The 26,565-nt window shown below is 37.4% G+C and overlaps 1 protein-coding gene across 6 annotated transcripts in view; it reads right to left on the bottom strand.

Moving 5' to 3' along the window:
* ITPR2 (inositol 1,4,5-trisphosphate receptor type 2) overlaps nt 1-26,565 on the bottom strand; it is a 496,243-nt gene that overhangs the window by 139,926 nt on the left and 329,752 nt on the right. For all 6 annotated transcript variants that reach the window (XR_010411569.1, XR_010411571.1, XR_010411570.1 and 3 more), the window contains 8 exons: nt 22,285-22,393; nt 21,608-21,795; nt 15,301-15,484; nt 14,337-14,593; nt 10,990-11,190; nt 8,405-8,515; nt 3,760-3,855; nt 1,886-2,008 (listed from right to left, as the gene is read on the bottom strand). Coding sequence is in view for 3 of the 6 variants with exons in the window: in XM_064591479.1 (XP_064447549.1) it covers nt 1,886-2,008; nt 3,760-3,855; nt 8,405-8,515; nt 10,990-11,190; nt 14,337-14,593; nt 15,301-15,484; nt 21,608-21,795; nt 22,285-22,393 (1,269 nt within the window). In the remaining 3 variants the exon portion in view is untranslated. The remainder of the gene's footprint in view (nt 1-1,885; nt 2,009-3,759; nt 3,856-8,404; nt 8,516-10,989; nt 11,191-14,336; nt 14,594-15,300; nt 15,485-21,607; nt 21,796-22,284; nt 22,394-26,565) is intronic.

Below are 26,565 nucleotides of genomic sequence, written 5' to 3'. Positions count from 1 at the left end.
ACAAGGCTACAGCTTCTGAAATAGCTCCTTGCCCATGCACATGCTGGGCCATCGCATTTCTCTCTTCCTCCTCGTAGCCAATTTGATTTTAATTTTCAGCCAGTGATGTTTTTTTCTTTCCACTCACGTTCAATCTGTAGTCATTTCTTTTCTAGACTGACTCCATTCCTGTCACCTGAATTTTGCTTTCTCTCTAAAATGACAGCTTTGGGACGCCTGGGTGGCTCAGTCGGTTAAGTGTCTGCCTTTGGCTCAGGTCACGATTGGGGGTCCTGGGATCGAGCCGCACGTTGGGCTCCCTGCTCAGCCAGGGAGTCTGCTTCCCCCCTCCCTCTGTCTGCAGCTCCCCCTGCTCGTGCTCTCTCTCTCTCTCAAATAAATAGATCTTTAAAAAATAAAAATAAAATGACACCTTTTCCATCTCCTAAACCTCTGTGTTCTTCCTTCAACTTGTCCTTCATTCTGGCTTTCAGTTCCTCAATACCTAAAATTCTCTTTTGTCTTTCTAGCTATAACCCATCTGCCCTTATCTGTTTCTGGTCTATATGTGCACTTTGCTATATGATGAGAGACCCAAAAATCTCCACAGGGATCGGAACTGTATTAAAAAAAACAGAGCAGCTTCTTTTGTTAATATATTTTAAAACCTGACTCCTTCCCAGAATCTTTTGTAAAAATTACACTCCAGTTTACATACATCATACAATTACACAGAGAAAAGAAGGGCAGGAAGTGTCTAAAGAGCAACCTTTTAACACCTTAAAGTGACACAGTGCTGTATATGTCCATTATATCTCAATAAAACTGGAAAAATTAAAAAGTGAGAATAAATCACTGTACTGTATATCTATCAGTGTTTGTTCAATCAATTGGCAAGCTGTATGGGGAAGAAGGAAGAGGGAGAGGGTAGACAATGTGAGAAGATGACTAGAAAGAAAGGTCGGGAAAGTCTACAAAGTTTGGACTGTATTCCATAAAAAAGAGGGAGTTACTGTAAAAAAATCAAATTGGCACTGTACATTTAAAATTTTTAACTCCTGGGGCACCTGGGTGGCTCAGTCATTAAGCGTCTGCCTTCAGCTCATGTCATGGTCCCAGGGTCCTGGGATCGAGCCCCGCATCGGGCTTCCTGCTCTGCGGGAAGCCTGCTTCTCCCTCTCCCACTCCCCCTGCTTGTGTTCCCTCTCTCACTGTCTCTCTCTGTCAAATAAATAAATAAAATCTTTAAAAAATAAAATGAAATGAAATAAAAATTTTAACTCCTAAACAAATCTTCATTAGAAGATGCAAATTTAAAGTTAATCTTCATGTTAATAAAATTAAATTCCTCAAACAACACTTATCAAGTACCTGTTTTCATAAAGTACTATAGGATGGAAATGGGTCCTCTAAAAGAATTTAAAATTTAAATTCTTCATCTCTGTTAGAAGTCCAGTGAAACCAATTAGAGGCCGCCGCTTCTGGCTTCTGTATGAAGCATGCCAACCTACAACTTGAGAGGCCAGAAGCCGTCTGCAAGGTTTGTCCTGATTAGACCCAATGTACCCCCTTACTTCGCACTCTCTATCTTCTCAGTTAGCCTCTCCTCCTCTCTCCTTCAAGCTTCCATTTGTTGTCACGGTTTGTTTATTTCTCAGCCTCTGACCTGGCACTGTCTCCTGGCCCAGCAGTTTTGGGGGGCAAGCATCATTCTCTTGTGGATCAACACTTAGCAGAGCTCTGGGAACACAGTCGGGCATTCTGGGAGGCTTTCCCTTTCCCTGGCTCAGAGCAAGGGCAGAGGTGCTGAATAAATGACGGGACCAGAACTTGAAAATATAACAAGTCATGACACAAAACACAATTGATAAGATTAGCAATAATACAAGATATTAAAATGTGACACCTGATGGGCCAGGATGTAGATGTTGTGTCCAACATCTTTTGGGGAAACACCATCATCTCCGCCCTCATCATCCCCATGGTCACATTCCAATCCTTGGTTATAGGCATTCTTCATCACATCCACCTATTAAAAAAAAAACAAATAGGAACAACAAGATTTGAAATGCCACAAACAACAGGCATTTTATGTTGTTTATGGGGTATAATTAAAAACTGCAACACTTCCTAAGACTTGAAAAGTATAAAAGAACTATAATTGAAAATGGCCTTGGAAACCATCTTTATTTAAATGAATGTGAAAGTATTTTTCTACAATATTTTCTGTCTTCCTTGAAAAATTTTGCTTTGATGTCTGAATGTTGACAGTGCCAAAGTTCCCATGAATTAGGAGACTCCAGAACCCTAATAACCATCCATTATGTATTAAGCACCCACTAGGTAACAGGGACAAGGGAAACTGGACACCGTCTTCTGCACTGAGGACCCAACAGTGAGTATAACATAGTATGTGCCCTCCAGGAACTTACTGTCCAGTGGGAGAGTCAGCACGTCAAGAGGTGAACACAATAGTCCCACAGCCGCTCTAAGTGTGAGGCACTGAGCACAGAGTGGGGGCATGAACTCAGGCAAGAGACTGATGGTGAGCCACAAGGAGGAAGTGGATGTTGAGATAAAGGTGTTGTAGGCAGAGGAGATTGTATTTTCAAAGGGTTCTTGTACAGTGCTGTTGTTGTATGAACATGTAACTCATTGCTCCATTTAACCTTAAGAATAGAGAATGTCTTGCTTCTCTTAGCCCACTGCCTTACAGATACGAGACTCTCTGTAAATATAGGCTAAATAAAATTGCATCTTACATTTCTCTTTATCAGCCCTGCTCAACACCATTCCTTACTATTAAAGAGAGAGCAAAAGAGTGTCTTCAACAGGATCTCCCCGTAGTGCCAACAGTGGTGCTTCTAAGACTGGGACCTAGTCATGGGGCCGCTGAGTGATATGGGTTTGAGTATATTCTCAATGCTTTTAAAACCCAATGCTTTCAAGGAAAAAAAAAAAGAGAGAGACAGACAGACAAACCAAGAAACAGACTCTTAACTACAGAGAACAAACTGATGGTTACCAGAGGGGAGTGGGGTGGGGGGATGGGGTGAAATAGGTGATGGGGTTGAAGGAGGGCGCTTGTTGTGATGAGTCCTGGGTGATGTATGGAATTGTTGAATTACTATATTGTGCACCTGAAACTAATATAACACTGTATGTTAATTATACTGGAATTGAAATTAAAGAAAAAGAAACTTAATGCTTTTAAAGCATGCTGATATTACTTCCTAATTTCCATGTAAGTGAGGAGGAAAATATAACTTCTACAGTAAGAAGACACACTAATGATCTCTGTAGAATCCCCATCAAGTCTTCATATGATTTCCTTTAGGCCAAGCATGGTGCAACATTTCACTGATAGAAACAAGTACAAAAGGTATTGGTTTTATTTTTATTGTTCAGAAAGAGGTCTAAATAAAATTTTTGAGGAGCACAAACATTTCTTAGACACCTTTCTCATATATGCCAATACACAAACTAAAGCAAATTTATTTTTTGGGGGGGGCAAAAAGAATTTTCAGATAGTTTAACAGACTGTGACACTATGATTAAGAAAAGTGCTTAGAGTGGATAAAACCAATGAAGTAAGGACCCAAATCACGCAGGTTTTTGCCATCACAGGGCCTCCTGAGTTACATGTAAAGGTAAGTTGTGATGTGCTATTATGTCCTGGTAGAGCAGTGAAAGCCACTAGCCCTCTTTCCTGACATGCATACTACAAATTTATCCCTTTTAGGATGAACATTATTAATACAGTTTCAAAAATTTTCTTACCAGTTCCCTGGGTCTCATGTTAAAAAGAATTCTTTCCGCATTCTCACTGTCATGTCTGCTTTCCATAATGGCCAGCAAAAGCTTAGAGGCATTGTTCTAGAGATACAGATTGAGTTAATGCACATGGAAAGACTGTTTCATGGATTAACAATCCCTGTGTTTGTTTTAGTTGACATTACCAGGACCATTTAAAAAAAACAAACAAACAGAATTTTAAACTGCTAATTTCATTTGGCTAATTCACATTTTAATATAGAAGGTTTCACTTGATTGTCAACACAAAATAAAAATAATGAATCATGAGAGGTATGTTACAAAGAATATTTTATTTTATTTTATTTTTTTAAGATTTTATTTATTTATTTTTTAGAGAGTGAGCAAGAGAGAAACAGCATGAGAGGGGAGAGGGTCAGAGGGAGAAGCAGGCTCTCCGCCTAGCCGGGAGCCCGATGTGGGACTCGATCCCAGGACCCTGGGATCATGACCCGAGCCGAAGGCAGACGCTTAACCATCTGAGCCACCCAGGCGCCCACAAAGAATATTTTAAATATTGGCAAAAGGCTGTTTTAAATACAAAATTGAAACTTCATATGTAATGCATTAAAATATACTATTTTCCATCACCATTTTCTAAATAGACATCCTTGATGCCATTTTAACAAGATGGTAAGGTGAATTTATCAATAATGTATTTTATAGAAATGGAATATAATTTAAAGAACTTAGCACAATTGTTTTTCACATGAAACATGAATACATATTAGCATATCAAAATTTTAAATAAATTTGAGCAACAATCACCGAGAATTAATCTATAAAATTTTAGATTCATGAGTTAGTAAAATAAAAATTTATTGATAATAGTTTACTGGTCTCACTCTACGGCAGTATATATGCAACATGTTTACCATCTGGGTTGTAGAAGAAGAATATTTTCTTTTGTTTAATAGAGACTAAAAATAGTTTATGTTGTCTTTGATGTTTCCACTTTGGTTTATAAGTATATATTCTCAAATATGTAACCTGTAGATACCATTAATGTTTCTGATATAGTTGATTTATAATCCAAAGAATTATAGAAAGTCTTATTACACAAAGCACAATATCCTCAACATTTGGAAAGATGTTTCTTTACACTGTTTTCAGTAGCACTGCCCCAGAATTGCGGCAAACTGTGAAATGATAAAAACCACCTGGGAGATATTTCTACAGTGTTTTTGCAATATTTAGATAAAAATCTCAAGCTCCACATGCAATCTTTGATAGGAGCACAAGAGAAGTAGAGTCAAATGGCTTTAAGATGTTTCTCAGTGACTAAAAATTAACATCTTGTAGGATAAAAACTTGAACTGAATCAGCTGTTTGATGTATGCAGACATTCACCACATAAATTGTGTTAAATTTATACAAATTAATTTTACTGACTAGCTTAATACCAAATTCTATCCAACTATTCTGTTCTTTTAGGAGTGCAGCCTAAAGACTATCTTTAAATTACTAATGTTAGCAGCAATGATGTCTGATGATGATGGTAGCAAGATCACTGACCCATCCTGAAAAAAAAAATTAGTATTTTGTAAGGGAAGTGGCATTATTTTTTTCTGGTCCATTTTCAATTTTTTGCAGATTTGTACCTATCCTAAAATCCATTTTTATAATCTAGCATCCTATACAAACAACATACCTAAAATAATAAGGTTCTAGGATTAGTGGAGAACTTAAATCCTCAGAGCAATCTGAACTGACCACACAGAATTCAAAGCTAAAACCTTGGCAACACTAACAGTATTCTCTAATGAACCTCACTTAGCAGGCCCAATACATAATAGCTTAAAAATACATCCAATCTCAGAATACCATTGGCAATATGATTTTTTTTCCAACCAATCTTCTTTTTACACTATGTTGAAAGAATAGAAATCTTGTTGGGGCGCCTGGGTGGCTCAGATGGTTAAGCGTCTGCCTTTGGCTCAGGTCATGATCCCAGGGTCCTGGGATCAAGTCCCGTATCGGGCTCCCTGCTAGGTGGGGAGCCTGCTTCTCCCTCTGCCTCTGCCTCTCTCTCTCTGACTCTCATGAATAAATAAATAAAACATTAAAAAAAAATAGAAATCTTGTAGATGACCTGAAATCTGAATCAAATTGAAAGTATAAGAGCCTATATACACTAAGAAATCAAATGTGTGTGTTGGTGTTAACAGATTTTCTTCCAAAGGAGGCTAGAGACCTTTAAAAAAAAATACCTATTTACAAATTCAAAACTTTGCAGTCACAGATCAGTCATGAAATGTAAATTAAAAATTAAAGGACAAGACAGATACATGAAAAAAATGCATAAGACTTCATAGTAAATGAGTATATAGAGTTAAGTATACTTAAAATTATAAATGAAAGCATAAATGATTAAGCAATTAAATTTAAGGATGAATGATACAAAATAAACCTTAATGTAGCATTTTGTAATATGACATACTCTATAATGTTATGGAGAATTTATAATTAAAACCATTCTGCTCATGGAAGCCCCCTAAAATCTGCCAATATATATCATTCTGCCTTATAAGCATTGTTCTCATATTGTCCATTATACACAAAGCTTCATAGCTTGTTTAGAAAGGTACATATGCCTTGTTCTTTAAGTAGAAGACTATATTTTAAATATTTCAAATCAGATCTATTCACCTGGTATTTTATATATACCTTGATTTAGCCAACATCACATTTCAAAAAAATATACATATATAGTGGTTAGTAACAAATGAAATTTTAAATAGTCCTTTTTCAAAAAAGCATTTTCATTTGAATAGCGAAAAATATCTATGCACTGTTAAGTAATACCCCATCATTTAGTTTTTTACATATGCTTGGATTTGTAAATAATCTGTATGCCTATACTTGGTTTTATTTTTTTTAATACTTTGTTTTAAATTGATGAATCACAGGGCTCCTGGGTGGCTCAGTCAGCTAAGCGTCTGACTCTTGGGTTCGGCTCAGGTCATGATCTTAAGGTTGTGGGATCAAGCCCTGCGCCCCTCTCTGCTCTCAGCGGGGAGTCTGCTTGTCATTCTCTCTCCCTCTCCCTTTGCCCCTCCCCTCTCAAATAAATAAATAAATAAATAAATAAATAAATAAATAAATAAGTAAATCAGTATTTTCCTCCATTAAGTTGTATCAATTAAAAATGAGATTTAAAGATACAGTCTTTAGGATTTAAAGAGCCAAAGGCCAAGGCTTCTATATGTTGTTTCTTTATGAATTATGATTAAAGATAAATTTAAGATGAAATAAACATTTTTCTAGTAACTCAACTTGAGTTGTCATATAGGCCGAGGCATGCTTCATTAACAAAAGCATGATGCTAATGAGGAAAAGGACACAAGTTCAATCTACATACAGATCACCTTTGTTCTGTTCTATGAACGGAAAGATCCAAGGCTCATACATATTGCCAATGAAAACAGTGAAAAAATAAAAATTCACCTGTCTATGAAAAGAAACATTTGCTAATTAGGAGCCCCTAGCCCAATCTTCACATAAGTAGGATATATATATACATTCTATTATATATCTAAATCTATATTTAGAAACAAAATTACAAAAATATCATTCCTATTTTTTCTGGCCATAAATTTACCGATACAAAGTTTAATTATATTTGCTATGGGCTCCTGGGTGGCTCAGTCGGTTAAGTATTTGACTCATGTTTTTGGCTCAGGTCATGATCTCAGGGTCATGAGATCAAGCCCCCACACAGACTCCACGCTCAATGCAGAGTCTGCTTAAGATTCTCTCTCTCTGTCCCTCTGTGCCCCCACCCCCACTCATGCATGTGAGCTCTCTCTCTCTCTCAAAAAAAAATTGCTCTGATATTGGATGGACCTGTTTTTACAAAAATTGTATTTAACTGATGATTTTTTTTACCTCTTTAACACTAAACACAGTAATGTGGTCTTTAATAATTTATCTGTATTAAATATCATGCCTTTGGATTTGGGATTTATTTAGCTTCTTGTGTATAGTCATCTATTTCCATTTAAAGAAAAAGTTGAAGAAATTTTTTAAAATTCCATTTTCTTCCTGAGCTCTGATAAATGGAACTACTGGGAAGTATGTGCACAACTTAAGTTAAAGCAGCTTCTCAAAGGGAGTGTGAACATTGCTTACAGTATTTGACAAAAAACCACGATTCTGATGTAAAAGAAAACAACTTTTTGAGAGAAGAGAGCCATGAAACTAAAATGCAGCCCTTCTTTTACTTGCTCTAATTCATTGTGACTTGCTAGATAGAATTCTGTAGTCAAGATGAATTAAAAATATATGGCAAATTGAATGTTTAACACCTTTTTTTCCTCGATGTAATAAAAATATAAAATAAAAACAAAGAGAAGTAGTGAAACAAAGTGGCTACTTAAAAGAACTTTCAGTAAAGTACCCTCCAACTGAACATTACCTCAAAGCTTATTGGACGTTTATTGGGGTTTAGAGCACATTATACTTTCACTATTCTTTTCTGTCAATTCATTAGCTGAATAGATGATAATACCTGGGTTTTTACAAGAGCTACTTGAAGATTCAGAGTCAATTCTGAAAGGAAGTTTTATATAGAAAATGTCACTTTCACCCCAGAACAGTGGATTTACTCTACCTTTAGTTGGAGCACCAGATCCATTCGATATTTACCAAGAGGGTTTATGTCATTTAGAATCAAAGCAATGATGATATCAATCCCATTTGATTCATGAGTAGCAATACATGTCTAGAAAACAAAGTGTTTACCAATGTTTTATTTACAACATAAAAGCACTAGAAATCATCGGACATAAAAGAACAGTCACCTTAGTTTTTTTGACCTTTAAAACAGAATTAAGATTTAACTTTATGATTAAATCAAGGGTTTAAATTTGACTTATTCTTTCATATCGAATCTTTTGATTGATTAGTATTGATTAAATGGCTTTGAATGCAGAACACTGAAAGAGACAATGTGTGTAAATAGGTATCTTTTAAAATGAACCATTTTTATAGAATTTCAAAGAACTTCAAAAATTAAGTTAAATACCCTTTTCAGACAACAAATTCTAATATGCCCTCCACTAGAGGAGTGCCTTAAATTCAGAATTTTAAGATCTGATTTCTCCTGGCTAAGAGAATATTCCAATTTATGAAAGGAGTGTCCACAGTATGTCTGAGGTTTGTAAGTCAATGTCATTGGCACTGATGTAGCGTATCAGTTTAGCTGCTACTGAATGCTGAATGAGTCACACGTGATGCTGCTGCACCTGCTGGGGAGCAGCAGACAAGGAAGACAGGCACCTTCTAATGTTCTGGGGACATCTGTCAAGTATGGTGGTTGAGGACAGTTCTGCAGAGTCCTTAAACCTGAGTGATTTATAGAGGGACCTGACTGGGGGGAAGTTTATAAAACATCCTGAGAGATAATCAGTATTTTGAAGGTTAGGGTCTACTGTGACAGGATCCTGATTTTAACTCAATGGGTAGAACTTGAACATCAGAAACTTGTGGGTTGGATTTCGTGGAACAACACGTTACAATGCAGTATCCAGTGTCAAGGGGGTTTGAAAAATGGAAACCCAGGTGAGTTAAATGAGAAAGAGTAAACTCAAGGTAACTGAAATAACGGTTATTTTTCAGAATGGGCTTCATTTCTCCCTTTGCACAAAAAATTTTTTACTCCCCCAACACAAGGGAAAGGTATCTTCCATCCATCTCCCACATTCCCTGAGGTTCTTCTGATTATTAAGACACTTGCTAGACTTGGAATCGATTTGCAGATCATTTCTGGAATGTTCTGGCAACCTTCTTTTCTCCCACACATTTTCAGAGGTTGGGGTTCAAAGTAAGGATATTTTGAGAGTAATGTGGGATTCATGTTTATTATCACTATTTATTACTGTCTTATTATGTTATTTTATCATTAGTTTTTACTTTTAGAGCCTACCTGACTTAGTAAATTAATTTCAAAACTCAATTTCATCCTTTTATAAGACCAAAAGTGGGAAATATGTGTTTGATATTATAGATATGCATGTTTATTTACCAGCAACAAAACCAAGTCTCCAAATTTGTATATTTTTCCTCAACTTTTAAATCAACAGTTAAGTTTTCTTGTATCATTACCCTAGGAGACTGAAATATAATCCAGGAAAATCCAGGGCAAAATCTGCAGACTTCTTTACCAGGTAACATGCACATTACAGAGGGGGGAAAGTATCCTCACAACAAATTCTTTATGTCAGTAATTGTTGGTTTTTATTCTACATACCTATGTATGCATATGTGTGTACATGTTTATACATACATATGTGCATATGTCATACTTTGCAGCCTGGTTTTTTTCACACTTCTTTTCTGTTATGCACTGATGTTTGGTCTCAATGGCTTCTTTAAGATTTATATCCAGAAATGTTTACCACTTGAAAACTCTTTCTTCCAGGCTGAATCCATGCTTGCAATGATAGCCCCGTAACACTTAAGTGGATGTGAACAGTTAATTAATAAATTCTAGGGTGACTCCCCTCTCTGTACTAGCTCAAGTGTCCTGTCTTCTATGCTCACAATATGTCCTTGATGTCCAAGAAAATGGAATCAGGCAAACCTTCTGGAAGAGAGAGATGAAATTTTATCCTTGAAAATGTAATGCAGTCAAAAGAGCACTCTATTTAGACCCAATCAAAAGTCCTGAGTTTTAAGAATGGCTCTACAATATACTGATTCTGTCACTCCGAGACCATGGAACATCACCTGATCTCTGAGTCAGAACCTATTCATCCACAAAATGGGAGCAATAAGACCTATTTCATAATTTCCATAAGTTTACTGTGAGTATAAAGGAGATAATATATACTACACACTATAGCAGAGTGGTAGAAGCCAAAGGGAGTGTATTCCACAAATCCTGGGAAAGAGTCACTAAAGATGAAAACTGAGCAACAGTGAAGAAACACATTTCACTCTTTTCGGGAGGTCTGATTTTTATCTGGAACATTTTCATGGAAATTTTCTTTTATGATGAAATTAAATAAAAATAGGGCATAGTATTTGCTAGTCTAGAATTCAGTCTTTGTATGTTTCGTGAGAAAAGTAAAGATATCTGGCAAAGCAAGAAGAAAGATCTTTTACATGTAGACAAAGCTTGGCTCCTTCACCAGTTTGATCCTTTTGCTAATTAGTCATGAATACTTCTGCGTGAAGAACTGCTTTCACGGTTACCTGATTTTCATGGCATGGGCCCTGGCAATACTCCGTCAAGCTCTCCAGAGTCTGGTTGACCAGCACTACATTCTTCTCATTGATGTAGAGACCCAACAGGCCCAGGCCACCCGTGGTACTTCCACAAATGCAGTCCAAAAACTGAAGGGTCTCACAGACGAGGTTATAATTTGTTTTGTTGTTTTGATTCCTCAAGAAGTTCTGAAGGCAAAAGAAAAGATACCTGAGGAGTTAAAAGAAATCACTATGCTAAATGCTTTCAGCTCTCTCACTATGTGTGTTTTCCTGACTCAAAAATATCCCCATGGCAATGTGGAATGGAATTGCTCTTTATAAGAAAGTGTTCACATTTATTAAATTTCCCCTAGGTTTAAGAATAAAGTCTTAAGTTTTTTCCTCAAGAATCTAAATTTATCTGTATAGCTCATAACAATGTCATTATCTTAAAACTATATGGAGAAGGCAAAAAAAAAAAATAAGTAGTAGGAAAAGGAGAAGGACACAAGAAGCTAGAAAGAAGTTCATCAGGGAAAGAAGCAATTTTCAAGTAAATGATCCTTTATGAACAGTGCATCTTCAAACAGTAAATCATACAACCATTATGGAGGGCAACCTAGAAGCACCTATTAAAATACTCAGTTAACATACAGTTCCACCTCATTCATATATGTATATATACATATATATATACACACACATACACATATGTATATAAAATCATCATATACATATGATGCACACACACACACACACACTGCTTATAATAGCAAAAACTGGAAACCATACCATACCTATCATAATGTGACTGATTTAACAAATAATAGTACATCCAAACATTGGAATATTGCAAAGCTATAAAAATGAGGTACTTCAATACGTACTGATATAAACAAAATCTAGTAATAAGGTGTATTACTAAATGAAAAGTAACTTGAGGAACATTACATAATCTGTGTTTTTTAAAAAGAGTTTACGTGTACAGATCAATATGCTTCTACGTGCATAAAAATCCCTGGAAGGAAGCACAACCTGTTAACAGTACTTTCTTGGGAGGAGTAAACCTAGTGAAAGGTAAACAGAGAGGGAAACTTTTATTTTTATTTATTAATTATTTTTATTAATTTAATTTATTATTTAATTTACTTATTGAATTTATTTCCACCACTTTCTTTTTTTTTCTTTAGTTTTTTTTGTGTGATTTTTTTCCAATTTTTTATTATGGCATAAAATTTACCATCTTAAACATCTTTAAGTGTACAGTTCAGTGGTATTAAATATATTCATAATGTTGAACTACCATCACCATCATCCAATTCTAGAACTCTTTTCATCTTGTAAAACTAAAACTCTATACCTATTAACAACTCCTCATTCTCCCCTCCCCTCTCCCCCTGACAACCACTGCTCTACTTTCTGTTTCTCTCATTTTGACTACTCTAAGTAGGTCATATAAATAGAATCACACAGGGGCGCCTGGGTGGTTCAGTCGTTAAGCGTCTGCCTTTGGCTCAGGTCATGATCCCAGGGTCCTGGGATCGAGCCCCGCATCGGGCTCCCTGCTTGGCGGGGAGCCTGCTTCTCCCTCTGCCACTCCCCCTGCTTGTGTTCCCTCTCTCGCTGTGTCTCTCTCTTCAAATAAATAAAATCTTTAAAAAAAAAATAGAATCACACAGTATTTGTCTTTTTGTGACTAACTCACTTCACTTAAAGCATAATATCTCAAGGGTCATACATGTTGTAGCACATGTCATAATTTCCTCCCTTTGTGAGGTTGACTAATATTCCATTGCATGGATATACCACATTTTGTATATCCATCTGTCAATGGACACTGGGTTGTTTCTACATATTAGCTATTGTGAATAATTTCACCATCTATTCTATTAAAACAAAACTATTTTAAAGATTTTATTTATTTATTTGAGAGAGAGGGAGAGCATTCAAGTGGAGGGGAGGAGCAGAGGGGGAAAGAGAGGGAAGGGGAAAGAATCTCAAGCAGACTCCCCTCTGAGTGCAGAGCCCGATGTGGGGCTCGATCTCATGACCCTGAGATCACCACCCCAGCAATTTTATAAGAATGTAATGTAATCATACATTACACTCAAAACTATTTTATAAGAACATTTTCCTAATTGTCTGATCTTACACTCCTATTAGAAAAATATTTGATCAGATACTATCTATCTATCTCCTACATGGACAGACCAAATGGATCAGGATAAGCGTGTAGGCACATCTCCAGGATCCTCCCTCTGGAAGTAATACTTCTGGCCTTTGCCTGCCACAGCTCTGCAGCAGCCCTATCCACATTGTGGTGGGGTGGGCCACAAGACTCATAGTTTCTACCATTCACGAAGTCCTGAGCTTCTCATCTCCTTAGAGGATGTTTAATTCAATTCGTATGAATCTACCATCTCTTACCAACTCAGAACACCTTCACTCTAGGCTCTCACTAGAGAACACAGCTTCAAACCCTGCTCTCCCTAATCCTGGATATGTGCTCTTAGAGACGATTTTACCTTTCATGTAGTTACGCCATGGTGACATAAGCAGTGCACAAACAATGCAAAAAACAAAAGGCCAAAACTCCTAGGTGCCCCTCAGTCCATCTATTTGAAAAAGAAAAATGTACCAAAGAAGATGTAAGACCAGGACCATATTCGTCTACAAAGGTATCAACATTTACTGTCCTAAATAATCCTCCTATATTCACTGTTTCTAATGAAGACGTATAAATATAGTCTGTATCCTCACTCAAGATATATGAATTGAGTTGGAAATGATGAAAGCCCCTGTATTTATAAAACCACGAAAGGTAGGGGCACCTGGGTGGCTCAGTTGATTAAGCATCTGACTCTTGGTTTTGGCTCAGGTTATGATCTCAGGGTCTTGGGATTGAGCCCTGCATGGGGTTCCGTGCTTAGCAGAGAGCCTGCTTGAGATTCTCTCTCTCTCGCCCTCTGCCCCTCCCCCTCCTCTCTAAAAAAAATAAACAAATCTTAAAAAAACCCCAAAAAACTATGAAAGGTATAGAAGAGGCAAATGCGACCGTACCCAACAAATACCAGACTACTAGGGTTAGATGATGCCAACTGAGGCTGAAAAGATGTGAGTTGAGGATGCAATGGCCAATAATATATGAGCCTGATTTTTTTCACGCATAAAGGAATTTCCCCTCATTTTTCTTCACTTAGATGCAAATGTTTCTTCCCAACTCAGAAGAGCCCTATCGGTTTTTATTGATTATCCCTCCAAAACTCTCTCCTGAACTACGCGTTAGTATTTGAATTTAGTTACCTATAATCATAGGCTGTCTTCTCAGCTTTTACACAAAATAGAACAAATACCTGCAGTTCCCGGTTGTGATTCTCACACAGCAACTGAAGAAACCTCAGTATGGGCTGCATGATGGCAATTGCAGGACTCATCGTTACTTCCTCTGCAGACTTTTCCTCAGCATTTCCTGCTTCTGATCCTGTACACATAATGTCTATTTCTGGATCCATTTCCCTTCGGTATGCACAGTATGCTTTGGACGTTGCCGAAGAAGCTTCTGTTAATTGCCCTTTCATTCCCTCTTTTAAAAGTAATGATGAATCTCTTACTGAAATAAAACAGTACTCTTATATTTCTGAATTAACTTCCTTTTGCTAATTAAAAAACAAGACAGCCAGTTACCCAAATTCTCTAAAACTGAATTAAAAATCATCTGACACGAGGTGCAACAATTTCCCCAAAACAATCTGAAGTAGCAACTAAAATATTAAATTTGCACAGGACATTAAAAAAAAGATCTTAATGCTTCACCAATTTTAGAAGGGCTCGTGTCTTTCTGATAAATATAAAATATGAGAATTCTTGATTCAAGAAGGTGGGGAAAATATGGCAAACTTCAAAACCTTACTGTTTATATGATTTATATTTACTTTGCCAATGACTTTGTTATTCCAAATACCAAGAATCTTTCATTAGAGTATGGTGCTATAATTTCTATTCTTAAAATCTGGACTCCACGAACACTCCAAAGGTTCGGGCAGCTGGCTCTTTACCGTGCACTCCACAATGAAGCCAAACATTTTCATGTCACTTAGTTGCTTTGCACTGATAATGCCTTGTTTGAGTTTGGTCCTGCACAGCTGTTTCAAAGTCAGCCCCATGGTCATGATAATTTGAGAATGGAACTCCGTACACAGAACCACAGTTGGGACAATGAGAATGAGACTAAGGTAGGTGAGATGACAAAGATCAGTGAGACTTAAAAGTTGTGAGACCTTCTGTTCTATTCCCCCAAGTACTCAGGTATTTCTTTACCTCTCATTCGTGGACCAGATGTCATCAATTCATTGTCATCATCCCTTTTTTTGTTACCTAAGTCTATGGTATTAACTGTCACTGTTGATCTTATCTCTTTCTGAGCAGCCTTCATTCGGTCATACAGAACTTTGAAGAATTTCTCTGACTTTTTTTGTTCATGCAACTGCTGGTAAAAGGAATACTGCAAGAAAACATATATTAAGATATTAATACCCAAGTGGAGAAAAATAGTGCTTGCATGCTTGAAATAAACATAAACATCATGGATAAAAGCACACATTTAATGTGCTGCCCATTATTATTTCATAAATTAGCAGCTTTTACCAGTCTCCTGTACAATTTAGCATATACTAATAATAGCTTGTATTTGCTTAGAACTTTCGACTAAAACCCAATATATTTTCCTGTTATTTCATTCATCCTTACTGATTATTTCATCTTAAAAACTTACAAGGGCACTGTAAGAAGTTGTATGCAAAGAGTTCCTTGATTTTTTATATTAGTATAAACTCATGTCTTGATTCAACACATATTTATTGAGTGCCTACTATGTGCCAGACCCTGGCTACTACTAGGGACAGAACAAAAAGGAAAAGCCTCCACAATCCCTGCCCTCCTGAGTTTGTCACCTGGAGGGGAAAACAGCCACTAATCCAATGATCATCCTGTGTAAATGTGAGTTTACGCAGAGTTACAAAGAGTTATTTTTCTCTTTATCTAAATTACAGTACATTTAATTTAGAATGTGTTACCATGGCAGCCTCACTCACAGGAACCCACTAATAGATAGGCACTAAGTTTTTTTGGTACTTCATTAGCTACATTGCTTTGCATGGGGTCTAGGACAAGCCTGCCATAAAATGTATAAAATGGATTCTGCTTTAAGAGTGAATAATGATGTAGAAAGGATTCAACACCAAAATGATGATAAAATATATCATAGTGAGAGGTAGAAATACTGAACCGTGAAAATATCTGCCTAATCACTGTCTGCTTAGTGACTTATGGAAGTATCCAGAAGAAATAGGAGATGGGAAAGGTGATACACTCCAGAGAAGACAGAATTTGTACTGGGTGGGGAAATTGTATGTTACTAATATGAAAATCATGGGATACGCACAATAGGTACAATAGAAATAAAGTTAAAAAAATAATAAAGATAATAATTCTAGTAACTGTACTGATTAAAAGACAGTTATATAACCTTGATGAGAGACATTGTGAAGAAAACATATGAAAAACAATGACTCCCAAATCAAGTACAATGAACCATAATCCAAAAATGTAAACAGACAATTTTGATGAGTTTGGCTCCTGTACGTAGGCTTTCCTAAAAGAATGCCAGGAACCATGACCTATAGATCCTGGGGCTTGCAGATAAGACTCTAATGACATCAGGTCTTGAAATGGATGCCTGTCCTGCAATTTTCAATATGGGCAATGTATGAGTACAGAGCAATTTATGAGCCTTAGGAGTTGGTTTCATACCTACAGGGGGAAGCTCTAAGCAGAAGGCTAGCAACCCCTCAAGAAAGCAGGGCAAAAAGCCACAGTTACCATAGCAACTACAATGAAACAGTGAAGCTGGTTCTGTTAATTCAAAGGATAAATGCAGCATTTACAGACCTCTCCAGTCCCACAAATTAAGCTGATGTTTAGACCCTAATATTTCCAATATAACTGGGTTAGAAGGTGAAAAGAGGTTCCAATATATTAATGAGGAAGTTGCAGGAACTTTGTGGCTGTATTAAAACAAAGTTTTATAATTTATTTAGTTCCTTGAAATACATTATCTCATTGATACTTTCAGTACAACGGTGTGATAAATAATAAGTATTCTTATTTCCATTTTACAGATCAATAAGATAACGCTTAATAAAGGTAAATGACTTGCCCAATATTACATAACTAGTAAGTGGTAAAGCTAGGATTTAAATCTAGATTCTCTGACTCTAAGTCATTAAATTTATTAAAGTAACCTCTTAAGCTCAAAATCACAGGCTACTTATATAGGCTCCACCTTTTTAAAACCAGGGCACTATAAAGCTGAATAGTATGACTTTAATAAAGATAAAAAGCATGTTTTTTATAAATGTGTACATAATCTCAACAGATAGCATAAGGATTTCTATTTTGAAAGATATGGTTTTTGATTAGGAAACTGCTTCCATAAGCTTCAGAGTATAAGGGGAAACTCTGAGGTTTTTTCAGGAACCAAGGGTGATGGGTCAACAGATCTGTGTGACAGAGGAAGGACTTTCCCCCAAGAAGGATGGGGCAGCCCAGAAGAGGGAAGGCAGAGAAGGAAAATGAAGGGAGGAACCGGAGAGATGGTGTAAGCCTAAGGCACTGATGCAGGGTGGATCAGCCAGAGAAATTTCCCAGGGGTCAGGAAGTAGAAGGTTATTTCAGAAAGGAGATGTCTAGAGTGGTTAAGAGCACAGACCCTGGAGCCAGACTGCATGGGTTCGAGTCCTCACTCTATCTGTAACTAGCCATGTGAGCTCGGTAAAGGAGCTCAAACCGTCTATCTCAGATTCTTCTTTGGTAAGATGAAGATAACATATGTTACCTCATCAGTTGTCGTGAGAATTAACCAAGTCAGTACATGGAAGGCACGAAGAACAGGGCCTGGTATTTAGCAGGCATTACTTTGATTAGTGTTATTATTAGTGTTCAGTTTGAAATTATAACAGAAATGCCTCCCCTCTGCTCCCCTTCAACCAATCTTTAATAATGTATATTAAACATATAAATTGACTGATGTAGCTAGGAGGTATAAATTAAGGAAGGGAATCAGATTCTTATAGAAGTAGGGCTGTCAAGCATTAGTGCCTAAGGGCACTGTAAGAATGTAACCACCCTCCCTGGGGACCAGCAGGAGTCCTGGGGAGGAGTGGGTTTTAGACTGCTCAAGGGCAAGGAATAGGATTCAAGCTGACCTCAGTGAGACCTTTTAGAGACGGAGAACATAGCTGCTATTTGGGTTATACACGGTGATGTAGAAAAGTGATAAACCTAAATAGAGGGTGGCTAGTAAATGACATTGTCATAACTCATCTTTAAAAAAGGCTCTCATATACAAAAATAATTTAATGCTATTTCATCAACAAATATTTGTTGAATGGTGATAAAGCACTGTGGATAGAAGAAATAGGACAGGATCTACTTTCAGAAGGATGAAATTTAATTAGAGAGGCAAAATGTCATTCAAATAACAACAAAGCAAAGTAGCATAGGCAGAGTGCCAAATGGATATTAAGGAAAAAATGTTATGGGAGCTCAAATAAAGGAGTGGTTGTCAAGGCCTGAGCCAGATGGGGAAGACTTTGTGAAGGGGGTAGAATCTGATTCAAACCATTCATTCATACAGCCATAAGGCCAAACATGGTGTCAGACACATGGGACACAAAGATGAACCTCATGTGGTCTCAATTGTTAAGGATCCATAATTTGCTAGATCGAGCTTGCCACATTCATGAAAAGGCACAATCAAGTGGCAGAAATGCCACTGAAGACATCTGCAGGATATAGCAGGGGCATGCAGTAACTAGTGGACCATTCTGCCTAGTGGCACATGGGATTGGAAAAGGCTTCCAAGAGAAGTTCATGAGTTGGGTCCACCTAGAGGAAAAAGGAACGTGAGAAATAGCACGAGACATATGAGGAACTAGGAAGAGCTCAGTATACCTCGTGCACAGAAGAGAGGACAGAGGAGGGAGAAGGTGGAATCAGAAAGCAAAAAGTGAAGAGATGAAATTATGAAGGATCTTATGGACTGTGTTAGGGAGTTTCTGCCTTTATAGGGCAAGTGACTGACTTTAAGCAGGAGAATAACATGTTTTTTGGAAAGATATCTTTGGAGGCAAACTGGAGAATGATTTGGAGAAGTACAAAACTGGGATCAGGGATACCTCCCGGAAGACCTGGTGGCCCAGAAAAGATAAGAAGGCTGGGTAAAGAGGGCTGGCTATGCAGAGACTGAAAGCAGAGTGTGGATATGAGAGATGTTAGCAGGGCAGAATCACCAGACGTTGGCCTTCAGTGAGATACTCAGGAAGGGAGTGAGAGTGAGTTAGCTGAGGTCAAAGTGGGCTTTCAGCTTCCGGCCAGACATCTGGGTGGATGGTCCTGCAGTTACTGAGGGAGGCAAAGTAAAAGGAGGAGTTGGGTGGATGGAGAATAACAGTGTATTCAGTCTGGGACACGTTGAGTTTAAGGTACTAGTGGGACATCCCACGAAACATTCTGGAAGATAGCTGGATATAGAGTCTAGAAGTGCATCGAGTGGGTGGAAAATCATCAGCATTGAATGGAAGTTAAAGATGCAGAAATGAACGAGGTCAGGCTAAAGGAACAAGCAAAATAAACAGAGGAGAGCCCAAAGAAACGTGAGAGATGTCAGGATTCAAGAGTTAAGTAGATCAAGAGGAGCTTTCACAGAAGGCTAAGAAGAAATGGCAGGAGGTAAAATGAGAAGAGAATGGTGTCCCAAGACCTAAGTTGAAAATCAGAGAGGGAGACATACCAAGAGAGACTCTGGACTCTGGGAAACAAACTGAGGGTTTCAGAGGGGAGGGAGGTCGGGGGATGGGATAACCAGGTGATGGATATTAAGGAGAGCACGTGTTATGATGAACACTGGGTGTTGAACACTACATCAAAAGTTAATGAATACTATATTTTGGCTAACTGAACATAATTAAAAAATGGGGGGAAAAAGAAAGAAAAGGTTTCAAAAACAAAGAAAAAGTCACTAGTGACAACTGCCACAGAAACATCATGTGAAAAAATACTGAAAGGTATTTGGGCTCTAAAGGGATGCAGGGACCTTGTCAGGAGTTTAAAGTGGAACAGGAAGTTTCTGGCAGAAGCTGGCTTATTCTGCAGCAATATGAGGACATAAATAAACGTAAATATGTAGGTAGGGTCCAAGATGATCTCATCCAATGACCCTGCATGGTCCAGTAACAGGAATCTAGAAGGCACTTTAATTGCAAGGATTGCTTCTATCTAGAGATTAAAAACAAAAAATCCTTCACTACTATCTGGATAATCTATCTCTCACATTATGTAGTTGCCTAGACAATTTCTTTAGAAAGTCCCAACTGAATATCTGGTTGTAGAAGACAAGACCCTTTCCAAGAAAACCCACACAAATCCCTCCACCACCCACTTCCCCAACTCCCCTCAGAGGAATCTGTGTTGCAGCTTTAATACCATGAGAATTTTCAAGATGTTTTTCAAGATGTTTTTCAACAGTATCAGTGTTTGGGACTTGTTTTCTGGTCACTGTGACATCTGCTGTACATGAGGCCTTTCTTCCTAAAGCCACCTGCTATTGGATCTAGCAAAATTCCTGTTGTCCATTGCCTTTGCTGGATTAATAAAGGAATTATCCTAGTTTTCAATTAGATGTGACTTCCATTTGCCCTGAACAGGAAAAGCGGATTCTGAAATTTCCAACTAGTTGTAAGCATAGTTTCCTTCTCCAACCAAGACAAACGCAGAAAGAGCAGGTGAGCGGGCGGTAGGACTAGGAGCAAGATGTGTGTTCTTTGGGAACACTCCCCAGCTCTGCTCTCAGCGCCCCCACCACCACCAGTGTGTTCTGCCTTTGGGAGTGGCAGAGCCCAGGAGGACGTGGTAGGAGTTTCGAAGTAAAACGTGTGGCTTCTGGAAATGGTGGTATGATGATGCCTGCATGCAGAAGACATGAATGGCCGCTTTCAACTCACCCCTCCCAAGCTGAAGGAACAAAGGAAATGGTTCTTCTCTCCCCAGACCAGTGAAAATTCACTTACTTAGAGGTATCAGGGTAATAAGAACTGGGAGATTTGGGGCATCAAATAAAAAGGCTGTTTTAAACCTCTAAAAAAAGTAAATGGGAGGGGCTGTGCTGGGAGGGGTGATCAGTGGTACTAAAACCTGTTATAATGCCACAGTGTGAGGAGTTTATGTATTTATTTATTTTTACATTTAATTCTTAGATGAGTCAAAATGTTTTTATCGGCTGAAAGTAGGCCTCAAATTTCCCTAAACAAATCAGAATTTCTGGTATAATGTTAGAAAGGAAGCTTCTAAGGAATGTTCTGCTTCACTGAATAATTTGTGAAGGTCTGCAGTTTCTACAGTAAATCAAATAAATTTATAAGGAAAATGTGATACCAGGTTGTTGGGTTTTTTTTTTTTTTAGATAGTCATGAGAAGCAAAAAGAAAAATACATTACTTTCCTTGGTTTCTATGACAAGTAAATAAGAAATACAAATAACCAACATAACACTCATCATGATAAACAGGTACCTGAGTCTGTGTATTTCCTCCTTCAAGCAAGGCAATGCCAAGTAAAATGCCTTCTGAAAAAATTCTGTCATTTTTGGTGTTCACTATAACATCGATGACAAGTTCAGATGCACCTTCTTTGTCCAGTAGACACTGAATATCTGACATTGATATCCCCATCTTATCTGAATCTTGTCCAGAGAAGTTCCCTGTGTTTAGGAAATTGAAAAAAAATCTTAATTTCCAGACATTATTAGCACATAGGTTTTTGAATTATTAGACTGTAAGAATATTATTTATCACTGGAATTTTTTCCCTTCAGCATTAAATATAATAAAGCTAGGGTTTTAAAAAAATGTCAGAAGTTTGAAAAAACATAGCTTTCTATTCAATGTATAACACCTATAATTGTTTTTTCTTAATAATAATATTTTAGAAAAAGAAAACTAGCTTTATTTTTGTCCTTAATTTACATATTAAGAAATTATGACATAATTTACTATTTTCCAGCATCAAAGAGCAAAATTAGATGTTCAGATCCTTGTGTTATGAATGCAAAATTTTGTACAATGGCTTTTAATAGTGCTTTTTGAGTGGATTTTTTATATTTGTTCTATTTTAAGTAAAATGCTAGCATAACACCAGTGTGAAGACATGTGACCAGAATCCCACAATGATGAGAAAATGATCAGTCTTACCTCCGCCTTGTGCAGATTTGCAGTAGGTTCCAGAGAGGTGTCCATTCATACCGACTCCATAGTCTCCTTTAAAGTAGCGATTCAGGAGTATTTTTCTTAATGTGTTACCCTAATACAGAGGATAAGAAAAGGTGTTTCTTATTGGTCTTTTTTCTAATGAGAAGGGAATGTATCAGTACATTAAAATGTCACTTAAAATGCATTTTATCCATGATGGTGAGACATAGAAATTTTATACAGCATAATATTTTCTGAGACAGAAATTTGCAAATGTTTCCCAAGAAAATAATGATCTTGCTTCTCCCAGAAATAAAATATAGTATTTTCAACAAAATGTACTGGGAAAATCACAATAGATTGTACTAGGAACACTTATGTACTACAAATTTAAGATTGCCTCAAAAGCTGAGGGTCTTAGAGTTGTTAAGAATATTAGTGATGCCCAGGGAAATAAAGATCAAAACTACAATGAGAGATCACCTCACACCAGTCAGAATGGCTAAAATGAACAAGTCAGGAAACAACAAATGTTGGCAAGGATGCGGAGAAAGGGAAACCCTTTTACACTGCTGGTAGGAATGCAAACTGGTGTAGCCACGCTGGAAAACAGTATGAAGGTTCCTCAAGAAGTTAAAAATAGAACTACCCTATGACCCAGCAATTGCATTACTGGGTATTTACCCCAAAGATACAAATGTAGTGATCCAAAGGGGCACCTGCACCCCAATGTTTATAGCAGCAATGTCCACAATAGCCAAACTATGGAAAGAGCCCAGATGTCCAACAACAGATGAATGGATAAAAAAGATGTGGTGGATGATGGAATATTACTCAGCCACCAGGAAAATGAAATCTTACCATTTGCAACAACATAGATGGAACTAGAGGGTGTTATGAAATAAGTCAGTCAGAGAAAGACAATTATATGATTTCACTCATATGTGGAATTTAAGAACCAAAACAGAGGATTGTAGGGGAAGGGAGGGTAAAGTAAAATAAGATGACAATAGAGAGGGAGGCAAACCAGAAGAGACACTGAACTCTAGGAAACAAACTGAGGGTTGCTGGAGGGGAGGGGCGTGGGAGAATGAGGTAACTGGGTGATGGGCATTAAGGAGGGCAACTGATGGAATGAGCACTGGGTGTTAAATGCAATTGATGAAGCACTGACCTCTACCTCTGAAACTAATAATACATGTTAATTTAAAAAAAGAATATTAGTGATGCCTAAAGAAAAACACGGCTTAATAAACACCCTAAGAATTGGAAACCCAAAGCCCTATTTGAAGGAGCTTAGTAAAAAGAGCTAGGAAAGTGGTGGGTATAGAGCTGGCGCTCCAAAATTTATGCTTGATAAGACAGAGTGAATTATATTTAAATTCCAAGGGCTTTATTCAGAAGATGACAGGTAAAAGACAGTGTATTCCTTTATAAAACATGTAACTCAAAAAAATCCTAAGTCTTCAATCTTATACTGGTTACAAGACATTTTTAAAATACTGTATGTTGTACTATAGTTGCTTGATGTACATAAGAAATACAGATAACTCCAAATCTTCCATTTTATTTGTTCTTTTTTTTTTTTTTTTTTTAAAGATTTTATTTATTTATTTGACAGAGAGAGACATAGCGAGAGCAGGAACACAGGCAGGGGGAATGGGAGAGGGAGAAGCAGGCTTCCCACCGAGCAGGGAGCCCGATGTGGGACTCGATCCCAGGACCCTGGGATCATGACTTGAGCCGAAGGCAGACGCTTAACGACTGAGCCACCCAGGCGCCCCATTTTATTTGTTCTTATTGTTTTAATAGACAAGAGTGATTTTACAATGAATCATGGAACGCTACATCAAAAAGTAATGATGTAATGTACGGTGATTAACATAACATAATAAAAAAATAAAAATTAAAAAAGAGTGATTTTAAGGTATTATTAAACTAAATTAATACAGCAACTACTGAGGTGTTAGTCCCATCTTATGGGTAAGGACACTGGAGCCCAAGAGCTCAGGTAACTCCAGTTACGTGGATCATTCAGCTAACACGTGGTAGAGCAAGACCCTAACTCAATGCTCGACTGCGCCCCACATTGTGCTCCACGCCCCTCCCCAGGCACAACTCCTGGTGGTGTGACGCTGTGACACATGGCCCTCACTGCTCCTTCTCTCTCTCATGCTCTGGTCATACTTTCCCCTCACACCCCGGGGTTTTATCCTCAGTTCTCCTCATCTTCCCTCTCCCCATCAGCAATTTTATCTGATCCCTGGTTGCACAACCCTTTCTGCAGTCTGGCTGCCAAATGTCTTTCCTCCAGCCCGACCTGGCTCTCCTAAGCTTCTCATCCTGTTTCCACTTAGATTGCCTTATCTTCATCTGGAGGTTCTACTGGCACCTGAAACTTGATTTTTCACAATGGACTGGTATCCTCTATTTTTTTCTCTTTGCCTTGAAGCATAGCTAACAGACAGTGTTATATTAGTTTCAGGTGTACAATATAGGTGATTCAACCATTTTATACATTACTTAGTGCTCATCAAAATAAGTGTACTCTTCATCCACTTCAGCTATTTCACCCATCGCCCACCCACCTTCCCTCTGGCAACCACAAGTTTGTTCTCTGTATTTAAGAGTCTGTTTCTTTGTTTGCCTCTTTTTTCCTTTGTTTGTTCATTTGTTTTGTTTCTTAAATTCCAGATATGAGTGAAATCATATGGTATTTGTCTTTCTCTGACTGACTTTTTCATTTAGCGTTATACCCTCTAGGTCCACCCATGCTTTTCAAATGGCATGATCTCATTCTATTTTATGACTTAGTAATATTTCATTGTATATATATATATCACATCTTCTTTATCCATTCATCTATCCACTGGACACTTGGGTTTCTTCCATATCTTGGTTGTTGTAAATAATGCTGCAATAAACATAGGGATGCACGTATCTTTTGAATTGGTGGTTCTGTTTTCTTTGGGTAAATACCCACTAGTTCAATTACTGGATCATATGATAATTTTCCTTTTATTTTTTGAGGAACCTCCATACTGTTTTTCACAGTGGCTACACCAATTTGCATTCCTACCAACAGTGCACAAGAATTCCTTTTTCTCCACATCCTTGACAACACTTGTTGTTTCTTGTGTTTTTTATTTTAGCCATTCTGACAAGTGTAAAGTGATATCTCATTGTGGTTTTAATTTGCATTTCCCTGATGAGTAGTGCAATCTACAGATTTAATGCAATTCCTATCAAAATACCAATATTTTTTTCACAGAACTAAAACAAATAATCCTAAAATTTGTATAGAACCACAAAAGACCACAAATAGCCAAAGCAATCTTGAGAAGGGAGAACAGAGCTGGAGGTATCATATCCCAGATTTCAAGTTATATTACAAAGTTGTAGTAATCAAAACAGTATGGTACTGTCCCCAAACAGACACATAGATCAATAGAACAGGATAGAGAGTCCAGAAATGAAACCACGCTTATATGGCCAATTAATCTATGACAAAGGCAAGAATATGCAATGAGGAAAAGACAGTTTCTTCAACAAATGGTGCTGAGAAAACTGAACAGCTACATGCAAAAGAATGAAACTGGACCACTTTCTTACACCATACACAAAAATAAATTCAAAACAGATTAAAGATCTAAATGTGAGACCTGAAACCATAACACTCCCCCCCAAAAAAACTCCTAGGCAGTAATTCCTTTGACACTGGCCATAGAAACATTTTTCTAGATATGTCTCCTCAGGCAAGAGAAACAAAAGTGAAATCAACTATTGGGACTACTGCAGAAGAAAAGGCTCTTGCACAGCAAAGGAAACCATCAACAAAACAGAAAGGCAAACCACTGATTGGAAGAGGATATTTGCAAATGATATATCCAATAGAGGGTTAATATCCAAACTATATAAAGAACTTATACAACTCAACACCAAAACAAACAAACAAACCAATTAAAAAATGGGCAGAGGACCTAAACAGACATTTTTCCAAAGAAGACATACAGATGGCCAGCAGACACATGAAAAGATGCTCAATATCACTAATAGTCCATCTTTCTTAATCCTGTTTTCAATTTCAATTTATTTTAAGAAGATCAGAACCATCTTGATCATTTAAGGTCCCAAACTTAAGGGCTCATTTACTACCCCTCATCTTGACAATGATTTGTGAAATCCTACCTAGTCTAACTTTTCAACTGTAGCTTCCGATAGTGTTTTCACACATATTTTAACCAAATAGAACTATGTGATGATTTCTCAACCACAGTTTTCTAT

This window comes from Mirounga angustirostris, unplaced genomic scaffold (genome assembly GCF_029215605.1).
Source record: "Mirounga angustirostris isolate CCGP_5_RB_7025 unplaced genomic scaffold, mMirAng1.0.hap1 SCAF_5, whole genome shotgun sequence".
Taxonomy (NCBI): Eukaryota; Metazoa; Chordata; class Mammalia; order Carnivora; family Phocidae; genus Mirounga; species Mirounga angustirostris.
This window is presented reverse-complemented; position numbering and strand designations above follow the sequence as displayed.